General features: G+C 44.0%; 1 protein-coding gene across 1 annotated transcript; it reads left to right on the forward strand.

Annotated features, from left to right (window-relative positions):
* Nucleotides 1–4,789: 4,789 nt before the first annotated feature.
* DMRTB1 (DMRT-like family B with proline-rich C-terminal, 1) lies at nt 4,790–18,595 on the forward strand. Its single transcript, XM_006879810.1, has 4 exons — nt 4,790–5,363; nt 7,268–7,470; nt 11,925–12,055; nt 18,583–18,595. The coding sequence occupies exons 1-4, from the start codon at nt 4,790–4,792 to the stop codon at nt 18,593–18,595; spliced, it is 921 nt and encodes a 306-aa protein (XP_006879872.1).
* The last annotated feature ends 4,917 nt before the right edge of the window (nt 18,596–23,512 follow it).

A 23,512-nucleotide genomic window follows, 5' to 3' on the forward strand; every position in this document is an offset into this window, starting at 1 on the left:
AGGACAGAGCGGAGTTTAGGGCTGTTGTACATAGGGTCGCTATGAGTCGCAGGCGACTCGACGGCACATAACAACAACAACAACAACACTAGTTAGAGTACTAAGGTGCATCTGACTTAGGCTTTTCAACAACCTATGTTATGCAGATGATACAACCTTTCTTGCTGAAACTGAGGAGGGCCTGAAGCATTTGCTGCTGAAGGTCAAGGACTGTAGTCTGCAATATGACTTGAAGCTCAATATCAAGAAAACAAAGATTCTCACCACTGGGCCAATTGGCATCATCATGATAGATGGTGAAGAGATTGAGATTGTTAACAATTTTAGCTTGCTTGATTCCACAATCAACACTCTTGGAACCATTAGTAAAGAAATCAAAAGATGAATTGCATTAGGAAAATCTGCTGTCAGGGACCTCCCCAGAGTAATAAAGAGCAAAGATGTCAGCCTACAGAGTAAGGTATGTATGACCCAGGCCATGGTCTTCACAATTACTTAGCATGCATCAGAGAGCTGGACAATGACCAAGGATGACAGAAGAAGGATCAATGCCTTTGAGTTGTGATGCTGGAGAAGAGTATTGAACACACCATGGATTGCCAAGAGAACTAACAGGTCTGTCCTAGAGAGGGGGAAACCAAGCTGCTCCTTGGAGGCAAAGATTTTGAGGCCCCGTCTCACATACTTTGGGTATGTATCTAAGATGGACCAGTCTCTTGAGAAAGGTATCACTGTTTTGAAGGGTCAAGGGACATCTAGAGAGAACAGAAATACTCAGGCAAGATTTCAAAGCCTTTACTATAGAATGCTTCATCTAAATCCTCTCCTCCACCTCCGTAACAAAATCTTCAATAAAGTTTTCATTGCTCACTAGAGAGCCTGACAAAGGAGAAGTCAGGTGGTATCTGGGTTATAGCTGCTGGGGGAAAGATTCCATAGGCACAAAGGTCCTTCCTTGTTCTTCTGTGTTACTCACAAAGAAACATCACAATGTCGTACTTAATGATTATGAATGACATCCTCACATACTGCATAATATAAGGCTCTTTAAAATGGATATGTATTAAATAGTACTGCTAGCAATCATATTAACTGGAAAGAAGAGGAATTAGACAGGGCAGGGAGAAGGGCCATATCTGAAGTTGGAGTTAATCACTGTTCTGCTTATTTGTGGTTAGTTAATGAAACCAGTAATTGCTCAGCAACTATAACATGTACTTCCATAAACAATACCAGGCCAGTATAGTTCAGTGTCAAGGTACTAAGGTTTATCGTGGGGGAGAAAAGGGTCCATTGTGTACTTATTATTCCAATCTCTTTCTGAATTCCAGTTTTCCACTTTTGTATCATGTTGCCATCTTCTAAAATAACAAATTAAAGAAAACACACACTTCTTTTAAAAGCAGCAGCCTAGAAAAGCAATCAGCCATCAACTTAAATAAAACGAAACTATCAATTTGCTTGAATTCCAGGAGTGAAATAAATAAAGCTCTGTTGGAATTTACCTACACAAATTGAGACTTTAGGGGGATGAGAGAAAATGTTCAGCTTCTTTTTTTCTTCTTAGATTTGTTTACTAAGTAAACCCTAGGGTTTCTGCATCTTATAATGTGTCTACTGATTAAAAAGATATATGGTTGTTTATTAATGCTCTCAAAGCACTATGCAAATTCATATCACCTTGGGTATATTTTGCCCTTAAAGCTTTGAAGTAAATATGGAAACATTTTGTAGTTAACAAGGCTAAAATATGTTAATTTAAATATATTGCTCTGAATAGGGTTTTCCTTTAAACCATTAATGATAAAATGATGAGAGCTTGGGTGGCCAGGCATGAAATATAAATGAGAAGCTGTTTTTTTGTGATTTTTAAAACACATTTATCATTTTACGTCACCTGGTGTTCAGACTTAAATTTGATATTGCAGAAAATGACCTTACCCTTTACATTAAGTACTAAGGAACAGCATAGCTTCTGCCCCAGATATTTTAACAGCAGTATTGAAAGTATGACTTTTAAGTAGCATTTTCAAATGGCTGAGTGAAAAAAATTATAAAAAAAGCTTGCCAGCCCTTTATCTATACATACATACACACACAGTATTATGGTGTATATTTTTAACATTACATATGTTCTCTATACATGTTTATAATGTTTAATTAAAAATAAGATGTTAGAGCAAAGCAGAGACAAATTTAGAACCTCTTAAAATGGATGTAAACTTATCAGTGAAATTCCTGCATAGCCCTATAATGAAGATGCATATACAGCATATATACACGTACTTTCTCTTCTAAGCAGCAGCATATGGTTTTTTAAAAATAAAACCGACTTAGCAAAACTTCTTTTCAGCCTTCCAGCATCTAATGAGCCTCTGACTGTAGAATGGCAACCAGACTATTCCTAGGTGGCGGGTGAGCAGTGCCAAATGCAGTAGCAGACTCAACGAAAATCGAGGTGGACACTTGTCCTTGGCTTGACCATTCGATCAGCAGATATTTACAAATAAAAGGCAATTAAAATGCTACATTTAAAACCCTACGCAATTAGCCACATTTACCGCCTTAATTAGGGGCGCTCTGGTTACCTAATGCACAGCAAGTTGTGCTACTTAGCCAGAAAGCTGCAGGGCGCCGGCCGTTCAAAGTCACCTCTTAAATCCATCTGAGGGAGAAAGACGGACAATCTCCTATTAGGAGTAACAGTATCATTGATTCTGTGATGATAAACTTTTCCATTTAAATGCTGCTGCCCCTTTAAAAAAATAACAAAGCTCAAAGGGAGCTCTGGTGGCCTAGTGGCAAGAAACTGCACTGCAACCGCAGAGATACATGGTTCGAGTCCACCAGATGCTCTGCTGGAGAAGTTGGGGCAGTCTCTTCCTGTACCAGTCAGATCTGATTTGACGGTACATGCACAAAAAATAATAAAATAAAAATTAAAAAAACAACAAAGCTCAGATGTCACAAATTTCTATCAAACAGTAATAAGAGATGAATTAATTTAGTAACCTTGGGTAACTATTATAACTGTCCCAGTGTTTCAAGTGTTCTAAGATTTGGGCTCTTTTACAGAGATAAACGACATTCAGGGCAAAGTTAGGCAATGATTCAAGCTAATACTAACTGCTGTGGAGCTGGAACCAACTCATAGCTGAGCCTCCAAAGGTTTTCAGATAGGCTTTAAATAGCGCGAGATGAGATGGCTCATCTTTCTGCTGTGGAGCCATTGGTGATTTTAACCCGCCAGAGAGGCGCCCCTTTGGATAAGCAACGCAACTACCGCCGGGCTATGCTACGATGTATGCGCATGCGCGATGGAGTCAGAACTGAGTCATAGTTGACCCTCGAGTAGGTTTTCAGAGGCTACAAATTGCATGAGAGGCGAATGCTCATCTTTCTCCAACGAAGTGACTGGTGGATTCAAACAGCATGCATTTAGGTTGGAGCACAACTTCTTACCTTTAGGCCACCAGGGCCCTCAAGCAATAGCTAGACTATGCCCATCTTACTTTAAAAGCATTTTCAGACTCATTGATTCATTTCCGCCTAGTGACCGTCTATCTAGTCTCTGATGCTGTACATTTTTCCGGGAGGAGCCTGGCCATCTTCTTCCTTCCCTTTCCTTCCTTTCTGCTCATCTCCCCAGGAGTTAGTTACTTTGAACTGCCTACATTTTAGTGAGCCGCCCTATGGGTTTCTGCACCATGCCACTATATGTGGTGGTGCAGTGGCCAAAGCATTCTGTTTGCTAACCCAAAGGCAGGGGTTTGAACCCACCAGCTGCTCAGCAGCAGAAAGACGTGACAGTTTGATCCTATAAGGACGAACAACAGCAGCAGCAACAACAACAAAACCCATAGTCAGAACTCAAAATGACCCAGTAGGACAGACTAGAACTGCCCGTATGGTTTTCAATATTATAAATCTCTATGGAAACAGACTGTCACATCTTCCTCCAGAAGTGGAGTGCACTCTACCTCCAGGGGTCCTTTGCCGCCTTGGGAACCCTAAGGGGCACCTCTATTATGCCCTATAGGGCTACTATGAGTCAGAATCAATTCTACAGCAACCAGTTAACTATGCTTTACTTTGGAAGGATAAAAGTTAAACTCCGCCTTTCAGAAGTGTACCCCTGTATTTGTTAGACTGTGAAGAGAGAGCACTGCTACAGGGGAACACACCCTTAGCAACCATCACATTGCACTGAGAATATTCTGGAACCATCGCCGTCAACCGCTGCTACCCTGCCGGGAAGAGAAATGAAATTCAGCAAAAGCGGCAGCTTTTAGGGTGAGATACACGGTTTGCCTGTTAGAACTCTTTTTCTACTGGAATGGGTTTACAGAGGGCTACATTCCTCTGGAGCTTTAAATCTGTGGACTGTTGAATATCACTCCGCCTTTTTTGAAGTTACAAAATACTTTCTATCGATAGGGACGCGGGAATTGAAAGTTTGGAAATTAAATGCCTAAAACTTGAGCCCACTCAGATGACACATGCAATAGCATTCCTTGAAGAATTTGTTCAGCCCAGTCCTTTGCATTTTCTTACCCAAGGCACAGAAACTCTGGGACTCCAAATTTTGCACACACACACACACACACACACACACACACACACACACCCAAAAAAAAGGAGGGAAAACGCAAGGGTGTTACTGCAATGCCAGGACATACTAAGAGCCAATTTGTTACAAGTGTATCCATCCTCCCCAGCACCAAAGACTTATGGGACGTTGCTCATCCCAGCTCCACTGAGCTAGGCTCTTAGTCGTGGTGGTTGTGCTATGAAGACAGACACGACCAAGCTGATCGAGAAGATGCTGCGCACTCCCAAGTGTTCTCGGTGCCGGAACCACGGCTTCCTGGTGCCAGTCAAGGGCCACGCGGGCAAGTGCCGCTGGAAGCAATGCACCTGCGAGAAATGCTACTTGATCAGCGAACGCCAGAAGATAATGGCTGCACAGAAAGTGCTCAAGAAGCAGTCTGCCGAGGAGGAGCAGGAGATGGCCGTTTGCACTCGACAGGGGCCTGACCCAGCCACTGGGGCCGCGGCTGCCACCCCGGGCTCCAGCCTCTGCTCGCTGCAGCCCGCCGCTTCGGGGCCCTCGGAGCTCAGACCCCACGGCCGCACGGCCTCCAGCTTTCCTGAGAGGCCCCCGCGGGGTCCGAGCCCAGGCCCTAGTGCTTTCCACCCGGTTGTGAGTAGCCGTGGCCACGTGGGGCCGAGCGAAGGTGCAGCGATGGCCAGCTCTGTAGGGCCGGCTCTGGAGACGGAGGCCGTGGGCAGGGGATGTCCCGCCAACCAGGACTTGCGCCGGCCTTTTAGGCTGGTGCCCAACCCGCCCTACGCTGATTTCGGTAAGATTTCTCAGCCCCATGTGACTGTGGGTTGGCCGACCAGGCAAGCTTGCATGCGGTGGCCATGTGCTGTGGAGTGGGGAAGGTGGTGGAGGGGTAGCAAAATGTTCTCTGTAGTTTCTGAGAAACCCTTCTCAGAACAGAGATGTGGGTTTGAACACGTTTTTGCAGGAGGAGAAGTGTGTGTGTGGGGGGAAGTAAGTGTTTCTAGAGAGATTCTAACACCCAAGGTTTTGCCACTGTTTTGCAAGAAAAAATGGCTCCCATAAAAGGTTGGTGCCGTTTCCGCCCTTGGGCTGGAAGTTCCTCTCATGTCGGAATGGGGGGGTGGGGAGGCAGTCAGCTAAAACTGCGCCGGCGCAGCATTTTCTCCCTTCCCATTGGCTGGAAGCTCTTCACAAGGGGCTCCTCTGCTTGCTGGACCAATGCGCCTGCGCAGCCTTTCCCGCTCTTTTTTACAGTGTGGTGGAAACGAGGCTGTTTCTCTGCTTTCCTCACTTACATGGGAGGGAATAGGTGATATTCTCCCCTTCCACCTAGTGCATAAGTTGTAGCATTCTGTATGTCTCAATGCTTTCCGTTTGTTATGTGCCATGGGGTCAGGACGACTCAAAGCTGACCCTCTAGTGGGTTTTCAGAGGTGGTAAATCACAAGGGAGGAGATTGCACATCGCAAGTTGGAGAGCATTAGTAAAGTACAGTTTGAAACATTTAAAAAGTGACTCTTTAAGGTTGCAGATATGTGTGTTCTTGATTATTTTCCCTTTGAGCTTGTGGTATAAAAACAGGGGTTTGAGTTCAGTTAGGTAGCAGGCTGCCCACCCTTAAATCATAAATAAGCTCCTTGCTTCTGTATATCAATCTCTGGATACAGAGAGGACAGGCGGTGAATGCTTTCAGAAGATTGTTCCTATTTTCTGAAGCATTTTAGAAAAATCTAAAAGTCCCAAGAGAACAGTTGTCTGATGGAGAAGACCAACTTGGAAATAATTCTAGAAAGGACGCTTTGCCGAGGTCACAGCATGCATTTCTGTGTGCAGTGTCTAGCAAACTTAGCACTTGCTATGTACCACACACTAGTGATAAGTGGGGAGAAGAAGCCACATTCTCTAAGCTTAAGGATGTCATTCTGATGGCAGTTTTTGTTGTTGGGTGCTCTCCAGTCAACTCCCAACTAGCTCCCATCAGCAACCATGTGGATAACAAAACACTTATCTTGTACCGTTCTTATGATCTCTGCTGTGCTCAAGTCCATTCTTGCAGCCTCTATAAGTACACCTTGTTGAGAATTCTGTTTCTGACCACTCATATCATCTTTCTCCAGGAAAAATAACATTAATAAAATCACACAAACCAGTGTTTAACATAATAGTGGATGCTTTAATTGGGATCTAATGGAAGAGTAGGACTTGAGGCAAATGGGGTTAGCAGAGAAAGCTTTAAAAACCAAGGGAACAGCATCTGCCGAGAATTTGACATGCATTATAAACAGACTACTAGATAATGGTCCATGGTAAGGCTGGAGTTGAGGCAGGACCCAGACTGTAACGGACTTTGTAGGCCATTCTGAGGCTCTTTCTAAGCAGTAGAACATGGTTGGCAGGCTCTAAAACAGGGAAGTGGTTGAAAATTTGGGGATGGATAAGGGTGATAATGATTGAACACAATAGAAATTAATGTCACTGAATTGTACACATAAAGAATGTTTGAACTACAAGTATTTTGTTACATGTATATATTATTTAACTAAAAATAAAGAAGAAAAAAATGATTTTTAAAAAAGTAGTGACGATCGAAGACATAGTGATTGTGGGTTTGTAAATGGTTGTGAATTTTGTTTTACTGCCTCTCTACCCCCCCCCCCATATGCCTCTCATGCATCCCTCATTGCTTGTCTTTTTCAGGGCGCCCAATGAGCATGAATTCTGATGGTGTGGAGTCTGAGTACCTAGAGAGAGAGCCTTCCAAGCTGTACCCCAGTGGCTGTAGTGTGCAGCCCTACCGCCCATTCCCACTGGGCTACCAGGATGTGCCCCCCGCCCCGGGGATCCCTCTGCAGCAAAGCTTCCGGCATGTGTCCTGCAACTCCTGCTGTGGAGGAGGCTTGGTGAGTCCCATCCGTGCCTCCTTTCCAGACTGCCTCCTTATCTCAGCCACCTTTAGTGATCCTCAGTCTAGAAAGCCAGTTGTCATAAATGATGTATGTCAGGTTCTGTGCCCTGATGAGAGGGATACAACACATCCTTAACTTATGATGCTAAAATACTAAACCTGTTGCTGTTAACAGTTCTGTCTCATGGTGACCCATATGTTACAGAGTAGAACTGAGTTACATAAGGTTTTCTTGATTGTAGTCTTAAAGATACAGATGGTCAAGCCTTTCTTCCATGGGTGGGTTAAAATGGTTTGAGTTTAGTAGACAAATACAAACAGCTGGTACTACTCTGGGGTCTGCTGATGCTAGAAGGGATGGACCTTCAACTTGCTAGGGACTAGACGGAAGATGTCACCCATTAGCTACAGTACTTAAGGCAGAATCAGATTCAAGTTCCTGGCCCACAGATAGGGTCTATCGGAGACTGTAGAGGGTTTTCAGGAGATGGCATCTGAGCTCAGTAATGAAAAATAGAGAAACCTTCCTGGGATACCTGTCACGTTGAAAATGTTGGGAGGGAAATGAGCAAATTATAATCTTTTTATAAGATGGGTTATCAAATACTAATGAATATGTTCTTTGAACCTGGAGTTTTGAATGCCAAGTGTATAAGACTGAGGTCATGCCTATAGTATGATGAAAGCAGGATGTACCTACTATATAAGGTAGATTGTGTGCCATCAAGTCAGAACTGACCCATAGTTGGCCTGTTAGCAGCTTTTCAGAGGCAGAAAAGTCTTTATCTTTCTCTCGCAGAGCAGCAGTGGCTTTCAAACTGCGTACTTTTGTGTTGGCAGAGCAATTTCTTATACTAAGGCACTAGAGACTTTATGAGCTTGGACCTTCTATGTCAGGATAGTTAAAAATGAAAGGTCTTTTCCTCTTGGTAGATTCTAAAGTACATGAGCCTACAGGTCAGTGAAAAGGCCCAGTGGCCTGACCTAATTTTGCGGAGGCTGTTTCAAATGAGTACAGGTTCATGGAATTAGGGACCAGTGTGACCTTTTGTGAGAACAGAACAGGGGGACACTGCATAGTTTAAAATTAAGAAGGAAGTGTGTCTCTCTCCATAGCTAATCTGCATGATGAGCAAATTATTAAAAAAGAAGGACTCTATTGAGAGGAATGTGGCATCAGGATTGGAAGGAGACTCATCAATAACCTGCATTATGCAGATGACACAAGCTTGCTTGATGAAAGTGAGGAAGACTTGAAACATTTGTTGCAGAAGACCAAAGAATGCAGCCTTTGGTATAGATTGCATCTTATTGTGAAGAAAAGAATTTTTACCACTGGACCAGTAAGCAACATCATGGGAAACTCTACAGTTAGGGATCTCTCCAAATTACTGAGGAGTCATGATGTCAGTTTGAGGACTAAGGTGTATCTGATTCAGGCCATAGTCTTTCCGATCACTTGCTATGCAGCTGAGACCTGGACAGTGAATAAGGATGACAGAAAAAGAATTGACGCCTTTGAGCTGTGGTGTTGGAGAAGAGCAATGAACATCTCATGAATGGTCAAAAGAACAAACAGATATGTCCTGGAGAGGATGAAGCTGGAGTGCTCTTTGGAGGCAATATTGATGAGCCTTCGCCTCTCATACATAGGGCATGTTGCTAGGAAGGGTGGAGGGTCAGTGAAGGAGAGGAAGACCCTCAACCAGGTGTACTGATGCATTGATTGCCACGATGGGCTTTCATGTGTCAGAAAGTGTGAGGATTGTATAGGATAGAACAGGGTTCAGATCTTTTGTTCATAGGGTCACTTTGAGTCATACTCGTCTCGATGGCACCTCACAACAAGAACAACAGCAGGACCTTTATTCCTTTCCTTGGAGCTGAGAGCTAACCCTGGACATCTTCTGAGATACTTCATTTGGGCAGAGGGTAGAAAGGAACGAGGGCAGACTTCTTTGATTTAATATGGAAAATGTTAGAAGATGAAAGCTTGACATTTACTGAATGCCAGATTTCATTAGTGCAGAGCTTGGAGCCAGTCCTGTGGGGCTCCTGCTGTGTCTGGACAGGCCAAGCACACAAAAAGGGTCCTGAGTCCCCATGCCTGCTTCAGCTCCAGCAGGGCCACCTCTGCCTTTTGTAGCTATTGTTTTTATTTAAGCCATTTCCAACTGATTCAAGGAGGTAAATTTGGAAACCACTGGTCTGGATTATTTCTGGAGGATTTGCTGATCCTCTTGTGTACCCTGAAGGGAGTAGCCAGTACCTTATTCTAGAGTCAAGCAAACAGGCTCAGAAAAATTAAGGGATTGTTGTCCAGTGCCCTGGATCTGAAGAGTGATGGATTGAGATCAGAGCTGTGCAGCTGGTTGGTGATAGAGCCAAGATATGTACCTTCTGCTGCCCTAAGTGTGAATCATACCAGTGATCAGGTAAATAAAAATCTTTGATGCTCATTCTCATCCCTTCCCCACCTGAAATCTGTGGGTACTGCCTTTCTCGGCCGGCCATCCCACTCAGAGAAAGCAAGGCGTCTCCAGCCTCCACACAAAGACAGGAGCTAGCCAAGCAGAGCCCACACCGTCTGCTCACACAGAAGCCCAGAGCGTGCCGTCCAGGACGGGGTTCTGATTGACGGGCCTGCCAGACGGCCTTTGTTAGTAGTGTGATCTCAGTCAGTTTCTCTGGGCCCGAGCTGCCACCATAGGCCCCAGGCAGGAGCTGTGATCCAGAAAGAGACTTGGCTGAGCAGCTTGGAATTAAAACACTAATAATTCCTCCTCCCACCCCTTCCATGTCTGGACAGAAGATCAGGCTTTTGTTAGGCTTGTTTCAAACTCAAGAGTCTATGAATTACTTTGATCATTGTCCTGCTCCTCTGTTGCTGTCCAGGCTCCGAGTTACTCTCCAGAGACTTCTTCCTCCTTCCTGTGTCTGTCCTGCACCCCTGCTGCTGCTTTGTGTCTGTCTTCTCTTTATAGAAGAGCACACACTGGAGTTGGAAAGACCTAGACACCAAGCTTAACATCCATCAGTTAGTAGCCAGATGTAGCTTGGGAGGTTACCTAACCTCCTAGCACCTTACTCAGTTTCTTAATTTGTGAAATGAGGATAAGGTGCCTATCTTTTTGGGCTGTAGAAGAAATTAAATAGGGTGTAATGTGTGGATGGTACCCAACACAGGATCTTGCAGATAATTGTTGTTAAAAATGGTCTTTCCTCCCTCCCTTATGGTCAAATAAAGTTATGAAGTGCTGCCTTAATCTAGACACTTTTGCAGTGGGCCAAGACCCTTTACTGTGTCCATGTGCAGCTCTCCAGATTGAAAACAGCATACCATGGTTCTCAATCTCACTTAGGATATTTTTTCCTCACAATACAGCTTGCTGCATCCAATATTTGTTACTAAATTTTATTACACTTATGTCTTTCCCATTTAAACTGTTTTGAGTTTTGTAGCCAGCGTTCTTCTAAATCCTCTTATTTTAGTTCTTGCACTTTGCTTCTAGAACATTTACTGGGGAAAAAACCAGATCAAGACCAGAAACACAGACATGTCTATTTAAGAACTGTGTAAATGAAGCTTTTTCCCATGGTCACCCAGTTTTTTCCCCCTCAGTAACAACTGACTAGAACCAGGTTGCTGGCCTTGACCATATTAGAACAGGGCTCCCATAAAGGCCCTGTGGATACTTTTTAAGTCATTACCTATGCTAGGAAATGGATCATGTTGGGAGGAGTTCAGACTGCCCCAGGACAGAGCAGTGGGGTGCAGTTACCAGCTTTGTGGGCTGTGGAAGCAGACCTGGAAACTGATTTGTCTGCCTCACACCAGCCCTGTCACTTTGGGCCTGTCTGAATCTAGTTTTCATCAGAACAGTTAGGGAGGTAGTAGGACCTACCTCGCCATGTTTCAGGATCTAATGAGGCAGTGATCTAAACATAATTGTGCCAGGCCATAGGGAAGAGCTCAGGCCATGATAGCGTCACATAGCCTTGGTTTTTCTTTAGCTCCTCAGAGGTATGCTTAGATTCCTTCCTGCCTTGGATCATTTGTCACAGGTTTGCCAATCACCCTGTTCTTGTCCACTGTGCCTGGGCATTCCAGAACATAAAGGCAAATCCACCTCGTGAGTGTAAGTCGTCCTGGTTTAGAAGAGTAGGAGACACTCAGGGAGCTCTGGTGGTGTAGTCTGTAGGGAGTTGCACTGCTAACCTCAGTGACACTGTTTGAATCCACCAGCAACTCAACAGAGAAAAAAGCAAACCAAAACCAGGCAATCTCCTGTGCAATTGACAGTGTCTGAAAACCTCCTAGAGGGTGAGCTATGAGTGAGCTCAGACTCGAGAACAATGACTTTGAGGGTTTTGTAGGAAACATTTTGATCAGCCTATCTGGGCTAACTAACCCCCTTTTGTGACTTTTCTGCTATGCGTGCTGTACAGATGTCGGAACCAATAAGAAGCTACCATTCCAACTACTACCCTCCTATGCCACCGCCTCAGCCCCAGTTCCTCCCTACGGGCTTCCTCTCTGCACTTCATTTTCTCTCACCACGGCCGCCGCCGCCGCTGCCGCCGCCGCCGCCACCACCACCACCACCACCACCACCACCACCACCATCACCTTTCTCACTGAACATCCTGTCCGACTTGGGCAAGAAAAACACTGGTAAGTGAGCACTGTTCTTCCAGAAATCGCTTAGGAGAGCCAGGAAGACTCCTTGGAGAAAGAGGAGGAGCCCAATTTGAAATAAGGGAAGAAATGAGGCATGCTGGGCCCTGAGATAAGCCCTTTCTTCAACTCCTTGCCCTGCCTCCATAAACAAACATCTTGTTCTTGTTGAGTATCAAGTTAGAACCAACCTGTAGCGAATTTCAGAGGTAGTTAATTGCGTGGGAGGAGATTTCCCAACTTTCTCCCATGGAGAAGCTGGTGGATTTGAACCTCATACATTTAGGTTGCCAGCCAACTCCTTACCACGAAGCCACCAGAGCTCCTTTAAGCAAGCATCATAGGGAGGTAAGTTAACATTCTCAGGCTGAGGGAGCCAGCACCCTAAGAGAGTCTTGTACATAGAAATGGACTGACTGGTATTTGAACAGAGTTCTCTGGTTCCAAGCCCAGTGCTGGACAGAGGTACAGGAGACCACATGCATGTGGTGTGCCGAGTCCAGAGGGGCCCATCTTCTCCCAGTGAGGAAAGCAGCACTTGGGGCTGTGGGGAAATTCTTCAGCCCCTGACCTCCCTGGAAAGAACACCAGACTAAGGTTGGACACCTCCCTTCACAGATCTGCCACTAATGGGCTTGGTGACATTGGGCCCTTGACACCCTCTGCCCTCAGTCCTCTTGTCTGTAAAATGCACAGGGATTCTGTAAAGGTCGATGAAGACTTTAATGTGAAAATGCTTTTTTTGAATGTTGTTTTGTTGGCTTTTGCAGCTTTAAAAGCTCTAGAATTTTTTCCTTTCAGTCCTCCCCTAGGGCTCCTACAATTTGGAAAGGGATGGCAAAGCCGATGAGATCCAGAAGGTCCTTTTCTGTTAAACTAGGATCTGTGGCTGCTTCCCAGTCCACTGATGGGAGCTCCAGCCTTTCCTCTTCTTGTCTTAGTGAGTAGCCCAGCTAAGAAGGGTAGGGCTGGAGTCCTCCTGCTGACGATCACAGCACCAGCTTCGGCGCTTTGCTAAATTGTGCTTGGAACAGAAGATCCTGAGGTGCTGGTGGGAGGCATGGTGACCACTTCTACTTAGTCATCTCCCAGGGACTAATAGTACATTCTAGCCCAGAATGCTGAACCAAACACTGTCATCAGAGACAAGCCTGTTGGATGCTCATCAAGGCTGATTTCTGTGTAAGGACACCTGCAGAAGAGCTAATTTAAATCCATGGCCAGACTTTAGAAGAGAATGTGTTAGAATTATCTGCAAGCTCTGATGAAATTGAGAGCGCCAGACACATCTGCAGGGGACCTTACCCTCTCTGGGACAGCAGGTTGTGATGAGAGTGGGCCCCAGCAGTGCTGGAGAGACCCAAACGTCCTAACGTAAGGAAGTGTTTTTAGATTATAATAAAGCCGTGCCCCACATTTTATTGCCCAGGATCCTCTTTCCTGACAGGCCGGTGACAAGGGCAGACAAAAGGGCCTTGGGAAGCAGCCTAGTGACCAGCAAGCACTTGGCTTAGCGACAGGACAGTATGATGTTCACACGGGGCTCCCATGATGTTTCTCATGCTGCAATTAGCAAAACATTGAGTCATGGAGCTTAATTTCCAGGCAACTCAGTGAAGTAGGTGTTGGTAATAACTGCATTTTATAGATGAGGAGCAAGAGATAAAAGAAGTGCCTTTCCCAGGGTCATGAAGTAAGTAGGGGAACCTGGACTCTAGGACCTGCAGTCTTAGTCACAGAACAGATCTGTCTTAGGCGGGGAGCAGTTGTTGTTGTTGTTGTATACCATACCAACTCATAGCTGACTCTCTAGTGGGTTTTTGGACACAGTAAATCACATGGGAATTGATTGCCCGTCTTTCTGCCATGGAGCAACTGGTGAATTCAAATCAACCACCTTTGTATTGACAGCCCAAAGGTACTCAGTTCAAATCCAAACAGCTGCTCCGTGGGAGAGAGATGGCAGTCTCCTTTTGTGTGATTAACTGCCCCTGAAAGCTCACTGGAGGGTCTGCAATAGGTTAGTTCTGCCTTGATGGCACACAATAGTAACCTTTGTGTTGACAGCATAATTTCTTCTAGGCATTTGACTATATGGATCACAACAAATTGTGGTTGTAGATAAATGAATGCTAATCAGAACAACTGACTGTGCTCATGTGAAATCTGTACCTAGACTGGGAAGCTGTTGTCCAAACAGAGCAAGGGAACATTACATGGTTCAAAATCAAGAAAGGAGTGTGTCAGGGATATATCCTTTCTCCATACCTTTTCAATTTATATGCAGAACACGTCATTTGGGAGGCTGGACTTCATGAAGAAGAATGTGGCATTAGGATTGAAGGAAGACTCATCAACAGTCTGCTTTATGCAGATGTCACAACCTTGCTCACTGAAACTTGAGGAAGACTTGAAGGTTTTGCTGCAGAATGTCAGAGATTACAGTCTTCAATATGGATTGCATTCTCATCAAGAAAACAAAAATCTTTACCACCAGGCCAATAGGCAGCATCATGATAGATGGAGAAATGATTGAGATTGTTGATGATTTCATCTTACTTGGATCCACAATGAACACTCTTGGCACCAGCAGTCAGGAAATCAAAAGACAAGTTGCATTGGGAAAGTCTGCGGTTAGAGAGCTCTCCAGAGTGCTAAAAAGCAATATCAGTCAAGGTGTGCCTGATTCAGGTCATGAGCCTCTCAACTGCTTGTTAAGCATTTGAGTTAGGCAAGACTAAAGATGACAGAAGAAGAGTTGATGCCTTTGAGTTGTGGTTCTGGAGAAGACTATTAAACATACCATGAACTGCCAAGAGAACAAACAGGTCTGTCCTAGAGAGGATGAAATGAGGTTGTTCCTTGGAGGTAAGGATTTTGAAGCTCTGTCTCTCATACTCTGAGCATGTCACCAGAAGGTACCAGTCCTTGGAGAAGGACATCATGCTTGGAAGGGCAGAGAGGCTCACAGCAGAAGAGGAAGACCCTGGATGAGATGTAGTGACATAGTGACTGTGGTAATGGGGCCAGATGTGTCAGAAATGATGAGATTGGTTCAGAATAAGGCAAGGTTGAATAAGGCAAGGTTCATAGATACTGTTCATAGGGTTGTTAGGGGTTTGTAGTTGACTTAATGGCACATCAGCAAGCCACCAGAGCTACCTGAAAGCAAAGTGATTCTTAATTTCAGCTTGAAGAGCAGGTGATGCTATCCTTATTATACAAATGTGACCTCCAGAGGCAAATCTCACTCCTAGTTGGGTGGTTCTTACAGACAGTATGGTCTACTGTGCTATTTCTGAGGCCTGTGCTGGCCTCTTCTCTAACCAAAGTGAAGTTAGGAGGATGCCCTCAGGGCTTATAATCAGCACAGCTCATTGCCAGCCACTGGAAATTAGTACCCTGAGCAGTGAGGTCGCTCTCTCCCAGAAGCATGTGCTACAAGGTAAAACCAACAATATCAATTATACTTGACAGAGAGGAAGTAAAAGTGGGCAGCATGTGTGGTCACAAAGAATTCACTTCCAGGCAGTTGAGAATTCTGGACGCGGTGTTTGAAGTGGGCTCTGGTAGCAGAGGGGCAGGATGTGATCTGCTGTAGCAGTGCCCTGGGAATGTCCTTACTGCTCTGGGCTGGGGAGTGTTTAACTCCTTGGGCTATAACAATAAGAGAGAAAACTAGGAGATAGTAGAAAGACATTGATTCTTAGATTTGAACACAAGCTTGTGTAAGGGACTGGATGGCCTTCTCTGGTGAAAAGAAGGAGCTGAACTGTATGAGCATGTACCAGGAACTGCTATTTGCTTCACGTGATTATGGCTACTTCTGGATTTACGAGTCTTGTTAAGCTGACAAACAATCTTAAGTACTAAGTGAAACCTCCTTCACTTGACTGCAGAGGAAACCAAGGCGCAGGGTTGTGAATGAATTTCCAAGTCCTAGGAATTTATGGGATACCAAGTGACATGTTTCAACAAACAGATGAAGAAATTGGGAAGATAGCTCTCTGGGCATCCAACTCTATGAGATCCATGTGTGTTTCTAGTCCTTAAAACGGTGATCCAAAAGTATGGAAATTATTGAACAATATCATTAATACCACATGCAAGTAAAATCTTGCTGAAGATTATTAAAAACTGGCTACACCAGTACAGAGAACTGCCAGAATTTCAAGCTGTGCACCAGTGATAGTGTTGCATGATGGCAAGTGGATCCTGCTAAAAGCAGAGAATACCAGAAGGATGCCAGTTTGTGATTATGTAAAGGCATTTGTGTGGATAATAACAAATTATGGATAAAATTGAGAAGAATGGAAATCCCAGAATTGTGCTTATGTGAAAACGATACATAGACCAAGAAGCTATTATCCAAATTAGTAAAGAAATAACTGCATGGTTTAAAATCAGGAGAGGTATGTATTAGGGCTGTAGTCTTTCTCAATACCTCTTTAATCTGTGTGCAGAACACATAATTTAAAAAGCTGGACTTTGTGAAGAAGAATGTGGAATCAGGATCAGAAGACTCATCTGTGCTATGCAGACGGTACAACCTTGCTTGTTAAAAGTGAAAAGGACTTGAAGTACTTGATGCGGAACGTCGAAAACTACCTTCAGTATGGTTTACATCTCAAATCAAGAAAACCAAAATCCTTATCAATGGACCAATGTGCAAAGTCATAATAGAAGGAGAAAAGATTAAAATTATTCAACCTCAGCACACTCCCTTCCTCATTTTTAAACCAAGCAATGTTTTCCTGCCTGATTAGCACAAGAGCCTTCTGGTCCAGGTATGCAAAATCTGTACCTGGACCTTTTAGTTATAGGGCCACTGTAAGTTGTGATTGATTCAGTAGCACATAAAAACAACAAGCACTTGTGGTCAGAATCTTTGGGTGATACAGACTGTTAACATGTTTGATTACTAAATGAAAGGTTGGAGGTTCTTTATTGAACGGTTTTAGTACTTTAGTCAGAGCTGTCTTGGAAGAAAGTCCTGGCAATATATTCCCCCAAAAATTACCGTATGGAGTGCAGTTCAATCTGCGCGCGCGCGCGCGTGTGTGTGTGTGTGTGTGTGTGTGTGTGTGTGTGTCAGAATCAGCTCAGTGATAACTAGTTATACTAGTGTCAGATGAACTCCAGGCCCTGCTGATCTAAGCTGGAGGAGACCCTTCAGGCCCCCTCAACTGGACTGAGCTAGTAATTCAGGAGATTGAGTCTGCTACCTGTTACAAACTTTGTACATGTGAGGCCCCAGATCTGGTAGTGAAAGGATAATAGGGCCTGGTTTAAATCATACTGGTCTTTGGAGATGACATTGGGTAAGTTACTCTTTTCTTGGTGCCTTAGTTTCAACATCTGAAAATTTGGAATAATAACGGTCCCTTCTTGTGGGCTTCTCTGAGGATTAAAAACCAACCTGGTATATATGAATGAAACATACTGTAAAGGTATTATTATATGAAAATCGACAAAAAATATTTTTTTAAAACCCCGACCTGGGCTGATAGGAGGTGATAGTGAAAGTTAGCTATCACAACTTAGTTTATTTCACCTATGCTGAGTTTGAAATGTAGATCTTATATCACACAGAAGGAGTGGAGGTTGGAGGAGAGGGGGTTTCTGAATAGCACCCAGATTAGGATAGAGTTGACCTAGAATGTGATCAGAGTCTCCCTCATGTGGCCAGTGTGAGAAATGTAGTGTCCTGACTCAGCAGGTTAAAATCAAGCAAAGAAAGGGCTGAAAATGCCTTACAGAAAGTGTATTTCTGAAAACAGATTCTTTCTAAAACCAGTGTTTTTTGCCTTCACAGATGGCCAGGATGCACAGGTGGCATGCGAGCCCAGCCAGCCGTCTCAGGAGCAGTCCAACTAATAATAAGCCCAGCCTTCTGGGACCAGCAGGGTGGGGGCTTCTGAGGAAAGCAATGATTTTCTTGTTTAGTGATGTATGGGGAGAAAGGATACTGATAGATAAAAAAGGTTGTATCTAATTTGCATTTCAAGGGGAGAGGAGGAAGAGTGATTTGTAAGGAGGACCAGTTCTCAGGCTCTCTCCTGAGATCAGGGGTAGTTTTCTTGTAGAGACTCAGGAGTAGGCGGCTGGTGGAAGCTCATATTTAGGAATGAATTTTATAGTCCCTGGGTGTGCTGACGACCTTCATCGGATCAACTCCAAAAGGCAGTCTTTGATTTCTGCAGGCCCTGGTGCTGGACAGGCTGTGTCATCTGAAGCTTCCTTTGCCTAGTTCCTGCTGGGGGTGGCATTGTGCTGGGGGCACCACACATGTCAAGCTTCCAGTCCTCCCAGGCAGTCGGTGCACACAGCTGGGACCAAGGTTGCTGACAGCAGGTTCTGCAGCATCCTTCTTTTCTGTCCCAACTCTGGCCCGCTGCCTGGCTACCACCTCTCGCCTCTCCTCCACAGGGTCTACGAGTAAGCCTCCTGATTCTGGAGTAGCTTCACCTGCCTCCATAAAGTTTTATCAGTTTTAGGCATCATTTCTAGTTTTACATTGTTTGACTATTTGATGTTTTTATAGTGATTATCAACTTAGAAAAGTAGGCTGTTTACAAGCACTGATGGAGTTCTCAGAATAGAACGGTGTCCTGAATTACTGTGACGTACGCACTGTCTTCTCTGGGAACAGTTGACTGTTGAAATAAAATGAGCAGTGGAACTTCTGTGGAAGGTTTATTCTCTTTAAGTCTTTTTTTGAAGGCAGCCGGGGTTAGGGTTCCTGGGCTGCTGACCTTTACCTCGGCTGTCTACTTACAGGAGTGCCCCTCACCATTCTTCCATTTACACTGGTAGGTTTATTTTCTTACTGTCAAGCAATAGAAGCCTTCTAAAGAAATTTAATAACATTTTTAAAAGTACAATGCTTTCTTCCATAATCTTTTTCATGATCTCTCTAGAGGGACACAGTTTAAAAAGCACAGTTTGATCCCACTCTACTGTTCAGGATCCTAGATTCTTTTCTTAGTCACAGTGGCCCCTTTATGTTAAAAAAAAAGTCCATCTCTGGTAACTCTGAGCCAGTTGATGACTAGCTTCCCTGAGAAGTATGGAGTCGGTGCTAGGACAGAGGAGGTGATGGTAAAGGAAGGCCCCCTGGAAGTATCCTATCAACTTCAACTTAAAGGACAAGAATGAGGTAAAGATGAGGAGGATGACATTCACAGTGGTGGGCCAGGAGTCTCAGAATCTAAAGGACAGGATCCAGGGGAAGGGGAAGCGTCCTGTTCTCAACCCAGAAAATACGGCATCTCCTGAGGCAGATTCAACAAGGGTATGAGGCTGATCCCATTTCTTGTCTCAACTGAGATTGAGGATGTTTCACCATCCAGAGACAAGCGACAGGACCATCAGCTGGAATGCGATATTCCCACCATTTTTTCAGCATCAGTGTGGTAACCGAGAGTCCACAGCTTGGAGCCATCTCTGTTGGAAGTCAAGAGTGTTTTTCAATTACTACTTTTTAGGAGTGTTTTCAGTAGGACAAAGTCAGGCTTCTCTTAGCCATAAGCCTGGTTTGTGGGTTGCCCAGTATTGGTTTCAGTACACCTGATGGGGTGATTGGGGCCGGTCCTGGCTGTGGACCTGAAGCTAACAACCACCAGAGCACTGGAGTCCAGGAGAGAGCATCCTGGTGGTGGCTCCACCTTGACAGCCTCTTTCCTCGCTGAGCCTTTACCCTTGAGGTGTAGAAGTGGAGCTAGATCAGTGACCCTACTTTTTCATTGCCCTCTGAATTTTATATTAAATACTGTGAATTTTTTTCCCCCCAGCAAGAATATACTTGTAATTTTCTAGTTTTTGGCTAAAGTACAGAAACAGTGAAATGGTCCCTAGGAGCACACAGATCTGAGTACTTTCCACATCTCTCAAACTCATTGCCATTGAGTAGGCACTGGCTCATAGCTGACCCTCCAGTGGGTTTTCAGAGCTTCTAAGTCAGGAGGAGATTGCCCATCTTTCTCCTGGACAGCAGCTGGTGAGTTTGCACTGCCTGTCTAGCTGAGAAGTGCAGCTCCTTAACTGATAGGCCACCAGAGTGCCAGTTTCAGATCAGTGCAAGGAAATGGAATGTTTAGTTGGTCCTTTGAGTTTGATGTGGAAGGTTTGGATATGTTACATGGACCACAGGACTCCAGGAGAGGGAGGATTTCTCAGTTCTCTTGTTAATACTGGATGCAGTAGAATTGAGTTCTACTCATAGTGACCCTGTGAACAATGGATATGAACTTTGCCCAGTCTTCTGTCCTCATCATTTATGATCTGCTTGACTGCCTTCTTAAGAGTCACTGTTAATCTATCTTGTTGAGGACCTTCCTCTCTCTGACCCTCCACTTTCCCAAACTTGATACCTTTTCCAAGGATCAGTCCCTCCTGACAACATGCCAGAAACTCGAGATGAAGCTTCACCATCCTTGCCTCCAAGGAGCACCTGAGCTGCACTTTGTCCAAGGCATATTTGTATTCTTTTGGCAGTCCACTGGATATTCATTACTCTCCTCCAGCACTACAACTCAAACACATTGATTCTTCTGCCATCTTTATCCATTGTCCAACTTACAGATGTATAACAAGTAATTGAAAAGACCATGGCTTGAGTCTGATGCACCTTAGTCTTTAAACTGATACCATTGCTCCATAACACCTTAGTTTCTTGACAACATATTTACCCAATGCAATATGTCTGATTTCTTGACTGGGTACAAGGATCCAAGCAAGATGAAATTGACAAATACTCTCTCCATCTATTATGTTGCTACCAGCCCAGTAGTGAGGACTGTTTTGATGCTGAAATGTATTCTGTTGAAGACTAGTTGATATTCTGCAGCAAGCATTTCAAGGCCTTTTTGCTTTCAGCAGGTGAGGATGTATCATCTGCATAATGCAAGTTGCTGAAGTCTCTGATCCTGATGCCATACTCTTTGTAAAGTCCAGCCACTTGAAGAGTTGAACAGAAGATTTTACAGGACAGCATGACAAAACAAAATCTGCAAAGAGCTGTAGTTAGAAAATAAAAGTGGAAGAACACATTTCTCAAGCTAAACTGGAGTTGCAATTCTGACAGATGCTATGAGCAAAATCGTCAATGATCCAAGAAGCACAAGAAGCATCAAAATAGGGACTACATAGTCACTGTACCCAAAAAGACTTGACAGAATCAGGAAGTAACATGATTAGGAACCAGTGATGATGAAGGAATAGTTTTAAGCTGCATTGAAGCATTAGCAAAATAAGGCCCAGGAATTTATGGGACACCAATTGAAGTGTTTCAACAAACTGATGGCAGCCTTGGATGTGCTCACTAGTCTATACTGAGAAATTTGGATGATGACTACCTGGCCAACTGACTGGAAGAGATCCATATTTGTTCGCATTCTCAGTAAAGGTGATCCAACAGAATGTGGAAATTATCAAACTATCACATGCAAGTAAAATCTTCCTGAAGATGGTCCAGAAACTGCTAGAACACTACACCAATTGAGAACTTCCAGAATTCAAGCTGGATTTAGAAGAGACTGAGATGATAACTGGTAGAGCCAGATGGATCATGGCTGAAAGTAGAGAATACCAGGAGGTGGTCTATTTGTGTTTTATTGACTATGAAAATGTGTTTCACTGTATAGATTAGAACAAATTATGGCTAACATTGAGAATAATGAAAATTACAGAATTGTGCTTATGTGATACCTGTACTTAGGCCAAGAAGGTGTCACCTGAACAAAGAAGGGAACACCACATGGCTTAAAGTGCATCAGGACTGTTTTTTTTTGGGGGGGAAGGGTGAAAAGACAGTAATGATGGGCAAGAGCCAATGATGATCAGTTTTATAAAACAATGCATGAGAATGATTGTATGAAGCACAGTGTAAAGAATAGTGTGAAACACAATGTACATGAACTTTGTAAGCAAACCAATAAAAACAGCCGAAGAAAAGAATATTCTGTGCACACCCATGTTTATCGCAGCTTTGTGCACAATAGCAAGGTGTTGGAAACAACCTAAGTGCCCATAAACAAATGAATGGATAGAGAAGCTGTGGTATACTCACACAATGGAACACTAGCTACTTTGAAAAATGGGACTCATGCAATATTATTAACAATGGGTGACCCTGGAGGGCATAATGCTAAGTAAAGTATCTCAGTCACAAAAGGACAAATACTGCATGGTGCCACTGTTGTAAAACAGGACTGATCTGGGGTTGAGGGAAGACTGAGAAAGATCGGTTCAGTAATGTATACTGCATTGAAACAGATGAGGGAGAAACCTGTTTAACAGGGACATGTGATTAGGTATTTTTGTCCCGACAGGAATCCAGAGCAAAGGCTGCATAGTGGAGTGGACCTGGGGGAGCGATTGTAAAACAATGAAAGAATTTTACTTTTCCAAGAGGGTAGTGTACTGGTGGGGGGAGGGTTGTGAGGGGAAAAAAGTGCAACAATGAATGAATGGGAATTTAAAAAAAGAAAAAAAGACTATTTCTATATACATACTCAATTCTGCAGAGACTTGTCTGCATCTTTCCTGTAGCTTTAGGGGTTTCTATTGGGGTGAAAAGACTGACTGTGGGGCAGCAACCTGCCTCAATGTTGCTATTTTGTCTGCTGGCTTACAGAATGGGAGGCCTACATTACTTTTCTCTGGTATAAACTCTAGGAGAGCTCCAGCCTCTGGGCACTTGCTGTGGTTGCCCTGGTGAGGCTATTGGATCCCATTCCCTGTACTAGCCAATCTAGTCCCTTTCTCCCTGAATGCTTGGCCTCTTCAGTATGTTCACTGGAAGTTCCATGAGCACCAAAAAACCAAGTTTTGCTTTTGTCACTGTGTACTCAGATACTTTGATGGCTCCTCATTGACAGCATGAAGACCAACATCTTTAATAGGATCTTCCTACTGTGCAGCCTCCTTGCCCTTTCACAGACCCAGCCCAGGGGCAGCAAAAGTTAAAATCAGCTATGCAGCTGCATTGGTTCTTCTGTTACTCATTGTCCCATTCTCAGCTGCATAGCAGGTGACTGGAAAGGATGTTGCTTTATTTAAGGAGCACCTTACTCTTTAAACTGACAGCATTGCTCTTCAGAACTTTGACAGCAAACTTTACCAATCATACGTCTCGATTTCCTGAGTGTACCAAGGGTGTTGACTGGATTCCAGCAAGATAAAATAATTGACAATTCCAATATTTTCCCATCTGTCATGATGTCTATCTACTCTGGTGAAGATCTTTGTTTTCTTGATGTTGAAATGTAATCGATAGTGAAGGCTGCAGACCTTGATCCTCTACAGCAAGTATATCAGGTCCGCCTGACTTTAAGTGAGTAAGACAGTGCTATCTGCA

Source organism: Elephantulus edwardii, unplaced genomic scaffold (assembly GCF_000299155.1).
Source record: "Elephantulus edwardii isolate Elephantulus edwardi_28Jun2011 unplaced genomic scaffold, EleEdw1.0 scaffold00005, whole genome shotgun sequence".
In the NCBI taxonomy this organism is placed as follows: Eukaryota; Metazoa; Chordata; class Mammalia; order Macroscelidea; family Macroscelididae; genus Elephantulus; species Elephantulus edwardii.